Source organism: Artibeus jamaicensis, unplaced genomic scaffold, assembly GCF_021234435.1.
Source record: "Artibeus jamaicensis isolate MK-2021 breed Jamaican fruit bat unplaced genomic scaffold, CSHL_Jam_final contig_432, whole genome shotgun sequence".
NCBI classification, from domain to species: domain Eukaryota; kingdom Metazoa; phylum Chordata; class Mammalia; order Chiroptera; family Phyllostomidae; genus Artibeus; species Artibeus jamaicensis.
The window spans coordinates 13,523,021-13,531,387 of record NW_026521828.1 but is presented as its reverse complement, the minus strand read 5'-3'; the positions used below and the strand labels follow the sequence as shown (position 1 = coordinate 13,531,387).

The following is an 8,367-nucleotide window of genomic DNA, read 5'->3' as shown; positions in this document are numbered from 1 at the left end:
TTTTTTTCCCCAGCGAGCGTATCACGTTACTTGCAGCTAGTGAGCGTGCGCTGCTTCCGTTGCCCTGGAGTGGAAACATGGCCGCGCGGTCCATGTGGGCGGTCCGGTGGCGGGTGCAGCACCTTTTGGCCTCCGGTGCCGCGTCTGAAGGCAGGTAAGCAAGCGAGGCAAGCCTTGGGTCGGGGACGTGAGGACAGTATGGGGTGAGCGAGCCGGAGGGCGGGTTGCGGGCGAGAGGACCCATCAAGCCTCTCGGCCGCTCCTATCAGGCGCTCACAGCCCCCTTGTACAGAGGTGCAGACTGAACCCCACCACCGCGCTTCTTTGCCCGGCGGAGAAGGTGGGAAGATCTAAGGTCACGTCCTCGGAGGTGGGAAAGCTTTTCATCCCCAAGCGTAGATTGAATTGGGGGGGTATCTCTCCCGGCCCCTTCTTCGCCACTGTGGTTGTCTGCAGGTAAATTGGGATATTCTCCCCTGACTCCTCTGTGACCTTAACGCCAGTCCCTTCCCCATTATCCGAGCGTCACTTTACCTGTCGGGAAAAGAGAGCTTTGGATTTGGCCTCTCCTGCTTCGGAAGTCTGAAGTTCCAGTAACTTTTTTAATCAATGGGCTGCAGTACTTTTTATCGATCACTCATGCCGATTGCAGAACTATGGGTAATTATTTTTATTAGGCCCTGTTTAACGGAGGAAACTGAGGTTTGGAAAATGGAGTAACTTTCCGCGATAACGTTCGGGGAATGGTGGAACCCAGGCTGGAAACCAGTCAGGGCTCCAGAGTCGGCGCTTTTAACTAGTAAACAATGTTGATTATTTTCCGGCAGTATTGACTACTGTTGACTACTACTTTCTCGGAAAGAATAAAATAGGGCTGAGTAGGCGGATGGATAAAGTTGGACGTCTGAAATGTAAATAAATTCGTGGGGGATTCTGAGAATTCGTGGGGGAGTTTCGTGGGGGAGTTACTATATGCATAACTATGTCACCTTTTTGTCCTAACACACCTGACCTAGCTGGCACCCCACTGTAACACCTGGGTGAGAGGTTGAGTTCAGGGTTTCGGGCTTTATTTTTTATTGTGATTAATTTTTTAAAGTCTTTATGGCAGTTTGTAAGGTAGGGAAGTAACCAGAAGAAAAATGGCTTCTTATGATAAAATTAACCCGCACTCCAGAAGCAGTAGGACCTTAAAGGATCCACCACAGCTACACTCTCTTTCATGACTTGTGTTCTGGCCATTTTCCCTTTAAATTGGTCCTGAGGATATTGTGACCTATTTTCTGTGAATAAATGCCGCTCGTTAGGAGTTTATGAGGAAGAAGCCATTTCATATGTATAATCTGACACCAGATCACAATCAGCTCACAGGACTGGCCTGGAAAGTCTGGGAATAAAAGTTGTGCCGGGTACACCTTAGGCCGGCTGTTCTCTCTTCCCTTTCTAGAAGCAAACCCTTTACCCTCTTAAACCTTTGCTCAGGTGTCACCTTAGCGAGCACTCTTCAATATATGCTAGTTTATATAAATAAACTTTTTAAAAGACCTTTCGCACTCACCAATTTTCTTGATGATTTTACTTAACATCAAATTATTCAGCAGGGCCCTGGCTCGTGTAGCTCAGTGGATTGAGCACGGGCCTGCAGACCAGAGTGTCTTGGTTCTATTCCCAGTCAGGGCACATGCCTGGGTCGAAGGTCAGTTCCCAGCAGGAGACGCATGAGAGGCAACCATACATTGATATTTCTCTCCCTCTCTCCTTCTCTTCCCCTCTAAAGATAAATAAATAAAGTCTTTAAAAGAAAATTATCCAGCAGGTATATTGGAAACTTCATTGAAGGAGGGGCAGGAACTGCTACTTTGAAGGAACTGCTACAATCCAAGATCTACAAATTAGTCCCTACTCTAAACTTCCTCCTATGTAAACTAATGAAATGTCAAACATTTTAGCTGTATAAAACTGTAGATTATAAGCATAATGGAATACAAAGATTCATCTGTTTATAATTTGCAGTCCATAATATATAGTGTTTTATGCATATTTAATTTCAGTTGATTTTACATATAGTTGAATTAGCATCTCAGAATTTTGTCTTATTCAGCACAGGTTCTCCTCTCTAAAAAAGCCTTACTTACAGCTTATAATCGAGAAGCTTTAGAACTCTAGGCCTAACTTCAGTTTGATAAAAGTCCCTTTACAGGGCTTTATTTACCCCAGCTATAAAACGAAGGATTGAACCACAGCTGTATGGCTTTTTGGTTTGAATTCCCGCTATGATAAATGCCCCACTGGTTCTGAGTATCAGCGCTTGTTTTTTCTTGCTAATTTTTGTGTCCCCATTTCTGGCTATGTCTGTTGACTGGTGCTCAGTTATCCTGGCTGCATAGAATACTAGCTGTGTGATCCTGAATAAGTCTTAAGCTTCTCTGAGCCTCAGTTTTCTCCTCTGTAAAATAGGGATGCTAATAGTACTTATCTCACACATTGTTATGAAATGAAAAGATGGTTTAAGGAAAATCCTAAAAACAGTGTCTGATACTTAGTAGAGCTTTATAATTGTTCATATTGTTAGCGTGACTGAAAACACTTTGTCTGGAGTTCAGTCTGGAAACTTCTGGGTCTCTGAACTTGACTGTAACTTTGGCTGTCAATGGCGGCATTTCTTCATTCCATGCTCCCTCCCTCCCACTTTAGGGGAAGTCCTCATCCTTTCAGCACTGCCACCCAGAGCACTGCTGGGGAGGACTGCGGTTCTGAGGACCCTCCTGATGAGCTGGGGCCCTCTCTTGCAGAAAGAGCCTTAAAGCTAAAAGCTGTGAGACTGGAAAAGGAAGTCCAGGATTTAACAGTGAGTAGATTTTATCTGTTCAAAATTGTTTTCCCTCATTGGCTCTCTTCTCCTCACCCACTTCCACTCCCTTGCTAGATATACTGGGCAAAATAATCCATAGTAGTTAAAAAGTATCACTGACTAAGGATAGTCATCTCTTTCAGTTCCCTGTTGTGTTTCAGTCCTTGGGTATCTGATATTTGGTAGCTTTAGAGGAACTACAGTGCTTGGCAGGTAGTTGACAATATTTGTTGAATGAGTGAGGTCATTTATCATTACACTCTGCTGGTCAGACTACCTTAGGCATTCTGTGCCCAGTACTGGGTGACAAATGCACTTTGACGAAGATAGACATTAAAGTAATACAAACAAGACCAACTGGAAAGGTAAGGCAATTGGAAAGATGTTTGATGAGAGCAGTTAAAGGAACCAGGGATTGTAAGAATGACAAAGAAAAAGACTAAAGAGACTGAAATAACTGCCTTCAAATAGATGACATGTTTTTAAAACATACTCTTGGTTGTCTTAGAGTTCAATTCCGTGAACAAAAGTTGGACGGTGGTAGTGTTGGCTGAATGTGAAAAAGAGGCTTTTTCTCAAGATGAGCTTGAAAACTAGCAGGCTAAATGATGGCCTTTCAGGGCTGCTATAAAGAGTAGATTCCTGCTTCACCTTGGCATTTGGAATAACTGATCTGGAATTCCTACAACTCCTTTTTTTTCTCTTTTTTTCTTTTAATTTAAACCCTGTCATGAGGGTACCGTTTGTAAAATAAGCAAAACCATTCTTTTCTACCAAAAAGCATTTGTTTTCTTACCATACTGACTTTGCTTTTGATGATCAGGTGAGATACCAGAGAGCTGTAGCTGATGGTGAAAACATAAGAAGGCGAACCCAGAGATGTGTAGAAGACGCCAAGATATTTGGTGAGAGGTTTATTCTTACTTAAGATCCTTACTAACAGTTCTGCCAACTGAACATCGTGAAAATGCATCTGAGTCCTTAACTGATCCCTACCCTGCCCTACCCTTCCCTTATTCCCATAGGTTTTCTGTGCTACTCATAGGAAATGTCAAGTGAACCATTCACTAAAATACTGCTTATCTTTAGTTTGATCAAACCTTGGTTGTGTTCTTTTCCAAGCATGTACACTTAACCACTGTAGTGCTCATACAGTTGTGTTTAACTCATTAACAAACAGGTGAATCATCAAGGTGTTCAGTGGAGAATTCAAAAAACAGACACATTGACAATTGGGGCTGCTGAAATTGCTTCACAGAAGCAAAATTGGTCTGTATCTGTAGTGCAATAATCCATTGTATCTCCACCAGACAATTTTTACGATTGTGGACAAGAATTATTTGTATTATTCTCAGTATTTTTCAACTTTCTGCTATAAAAATAACTCAGAGACATAAGGACCCCATGGAAGCAAATAACCCTGGAGGCTGTGCTAGATCACATCAATTTTCATTGATGACGTTGAATAACCTTTTTGGTCCATTTCAAAGTGTTTCAGCGATTTTTCTACATATGCACCACATCTTGTTCCAAATGTGTTCCTGAAGGTGTTAGTTGAGTAACAGGGCTTCAAGGGTAAAACGCAAATCCGTGGTGACTTGCTCACAATGTAATATGTAACATTATACTTCCTCTACGCGTAGAAGGAAAGTGCTCAAAGGGGCCCTTGGGTCTATCTAGTCCAGTCTTTTACAGGTAAGGTGACAAAGGGGAATTTGTGATAGATGTGGACGTGAGCTCATTGTGTCCTGGCCCCTCGATGACTATTCTTTCCCCGGTGTCACACTGCTTCCTGCTCTCGGCATTTTATCTGTGCCTCGGGTCGCTTCACTCCTGTCCCATCTGGCCCCGGTACTTTGGTATAGTCTTCGCTCTTCTTTCTGTGCAGTGGACATCATGTTTCAAGGCTTCAGTTACCAGCTAAAGGCTAAGTACTGACCCCCAAATTGTATTCCTGGTATTTCATCCACATTTTAGTCTCTAATTTCCAACTACAAGACTACAGCCTACAATCCAAGCCTGCCATCCAAGCCTGCCACCTCTTAGTCCATGAAGTCCTGAGTTTCGTCATTAAAAACTCATAAAAATTTATTTTCTTTTTTGTTATATAGTCACCTACATAAAATCCCTGATTTTACCTCTTGTCCCACAAAACGTAAAATATTTACTATACAGCCCTGGCCAGTGTGGCTCAGTTGGTCATCCCATAAACTGAAAGGTCACAGGTTTGGTTCCTGATGAGGGCACATGCCTAGGTTGCAGGTTCAGTCCCTCGCAGGGCATGTGCAACAGGCAGCTGATTGGTTCTCTCTCGCATTCATGTTTCTCTCCCTCTCCTTCCCCTTTCCCTTCTCTCTACAATCAATAAGCATGTCTTCAGGTGAGGATTACAAATACACGTGTATTTACTGTGTGACCACTTGTGGTGACTGGGGAAGGCTTCCCACCTGCTTGAGGGGAGCAGGGTGACTTGGCTCACCAGAAGACAAGCTTTAAGTTAAGAACCAGCTCGTATCAGTTTCCTCAAGAATTAACAAGGTCCCCAGAAACAAGTACATATTCACTAAACTCAAAAGAATTTAATAGGTAATTTAATTTGTTTACAGAGCAAGATGTGTCCAGCAAAACATGCCATAAAAGTTTCCTTAGGTCATTTCTTCCTTGTAACCAGGGATACTTAGAAAATTGAAGTGAGCATGGAAATGAGAAAAAAGTAGGATGCTTTTAAAGGACATGGCATGAGTCTGTTCTTCCAGGGATGGTTTTGTCTCAGTAACCCATATTCTCTAACAGTTCACAAAGGATCCTTTTTTTCCACTAAGAAATGATGCAGAACTAACCACTTTTGAAATAACACAGTAATTAGAATAGAATCAAAGAGTGGAAAAGAACCTAGGCTTCTTCTATTTGCCCCAATTTACACAGCTTTACTGACTAGAAGCCAGGGCTCCTTGTACCACAGCAGCACACAAGGCAAGCCCAGAAGCTTACAGCTTTCAAAATGCTATTAAAGTGTCTGTCTTCTTTTGAATAACTGGCAGGGAAGGGGGGGGGGGGTACTTTTCATGTTCCTGATTGATCTTTTTAAGACATTCTTTTAGGTGAAATACTAATCTTATGGGCATGCTTTTCAAGCCTTTGGCCAAGGTCTTCTTTCACAGCTGATCTCATTAAGAGTCATTAATATTCTCTGGCTGCCGTCCCTGATGGGGGTCAGGGAGTTGTCTTCCACAGCCTGGATCACATCAAGTCTGGGTCCCTGGAAATACCTCGTTTTCACTGTTTCCTCTCCATTGCCTTCTCTCCTTCAGACTATATCATAGCAAGATCACTTCAATTGGCTCCCCTAGTTTTTTTGATATCTTCCTTGCCTGCCCATCTATTATGCTGCCAGCCCCCCAAAGTTCATTATGTATGTTATTATTAGGCTAATTTGAATCCCAATCTACTTGTTTGGTTCAAGAAGCTATAATGGATCTCTTATCCTGCCAAAGTTAAAGGAAAAATTCCCACCTCTCTGTCAGTCATTCCTCTATCTGTAGTCTTTTTTATTGCTTACCTCTTGGTGGTATTCTGATTCCCTCTGAATACAGTTGAGGTGGCTTCTTGTTTGGATACAGGGCCTTAAAACTCATCCTGGATTAAAGCTGGATCGACGAAGTCCTTTGCCCCCACCATCCCCTACCAGGTCACTGGTATTCCCATGGACAGCTGTAGTGGTGACGTTGCTTATCCTTCTTATGGGGAAAATTAAGATACAGTAATGGGAGTAATGAGATTTCTCAACAACCGAGTTTGCTTTTATAACAGTTCGTGTGACTCTGAAAAGGTAAAATAGTTTGGGCTCATCTCTAGCAAGTATGTAGAACTTTATAGCAAGCGGTTGGAGACTCATTATGGATGTGTCTTACTTTCCTCTTTCTACTTAGCTAGTCCTCAAAATAAACCACCCTTTTGAGTCCCCTTAGTCTGGTCTTGTCAGCTAATTTTTTATTACGGCCTCCCATGAAATGCTAACATCTCTGTTGCCTCAACATGTCTGAGACAGACAGGAATTTTCAAAACTCAATGCTAAAAGTGAATAGCAACAAAAAGACAAGAAGCATAAAGATGGTTTTAAAGGACCAGTCCCCGAGCCCATTGTAAACAGTCATTCCTCGGGTTCTGCCATCATCCGCATTTCCCAGGAGGCCTCCTAGTCAAATGCCCGCCAAGGGAAACTGGCTCATTGGTTGGGCTGATGCTGACCCCTGAGTCCTGTGGGCAGTCATCCCACTTCTGCTGTGCCCAGTACACTGGCCCTCCCCGGGCCTTCCCCAGACCTCGCCCCCAAAGGCAGAGTGGTTTCCTCATAAACAAGAACAGTTCCTGCTTCTCCATAGGAATTCAGAGTTTCTGTAAGGACCTGGTGGAGGTGGCAGACATTCTGGAGAAGACTACAGAGTGCATTTCTGAAGAGACAGAGCTTGGAGACCAGAAGCTCACTCTGGAGAAGATCTTCCGAGGCTTGTCACTTTTAGAAGCAAAGCTGAAAAACGTGTTTGCCAAACACGGCCTGGAGAAAATGACCCCCATTGGTGACAAATATGACCCTCATGAGCACGAACTCATCTGCCACGTGCCGGCTGGTGTGGGGGTGCAGCCCGGCACGGTGGCCTTGGTAAGGCAAGATGGCTACAAGCTTCACGGCCGCACCATTAGACTTGCCCGGGTGGAGGTGGCGGTGGAGTCCCAGAGAAGACTGTGAATGGACGGTGAGGAGCTGGATGTTCTTCAGAGCGTCGCCACCGTGTTCCTTTATTTATTAATCTAGGTTTGTACTGTACATGAGCTACTTCATGTGGTCTGTTTTGGATTTAGTCATATTGGCTTTATTTCTAAGATACTGTATTGATTTATGGTGACCTCTTTGGTCTCATCAGAAGTCTTGCCATTGGGCATTTGAACAATGTGACAAGTGTTCCTGTGGCCTTTATCAAAATACGTTTAAGAAAATTTATTTTTAAATTAGTGCTCTGATGACTTTCAATCCAAAATCTTTTCAAAAGGTGGAAATGAGTATATGTATGTTTATGTGTTTTCAACTGATTATTCCCTTCTAAGTCCTGTGACAGGAATTGTATAGAAACGGGTGTTTGTGGGGAAAAGGAATAGCTCAGCATTTGGGTACTTAGGTGGTAAAGCTTTGTAGTTGTATGAATGTAGATCACTTGGGTTGGTTTTTATACGTATGGATTTTCAGGACTTTACCTATTCTTATTTTATTTTCCTTGTAGCCATTTTTTTGTCCTTACAGCACCTGCCAGGTAGATTCCATCTTCACACTCAGTGTCTTTTCCGATCCCCATTTACAAGGGCTGAAGACCCAGGCGAGACTCGGAAGGCGGGGCATGCAGAGAAGTCAACCCAGTTCCCTGTCTGTCACAGAGAGTGCAGCCGTAGCACTCCCGTTTCGTGTGTGACCTGGAGCAGTGAGCCTGTGTTTGTTTTTGATTTTTGTTCCTGCTTTGTATGCC

General features: G+C 43.3%; 1 protein-coding gene across 1 annotated transcript; it reads left to right on the top strand.

The window, feature by feature from the left end:
• The first annotated feature begins 7 nt into the window (after positions 1–7).
• Positions 8–7,861, top strand: GRPEL2 (GrpE like 2, mitochondrial). Its single transcript, XM_037161928.2, has 4 exons — positions 8–154; positions 2,695–2,848; positions 3,675–3,756; positions 7,234–7,861. Exons 1-4 carry the CDS (start codon positions 78–80, stop codon positions 7,596–7,598), a joined length of 678 nt encoding a protein of 225 aa, XP_037017823.2. The 5' UTR covers positions 8–77; the 3' UTR covers positions 7,599–7,861.
• The last annotated feature ends 506 nt before the right edge of the window (positions 7,862–8,367 follow it).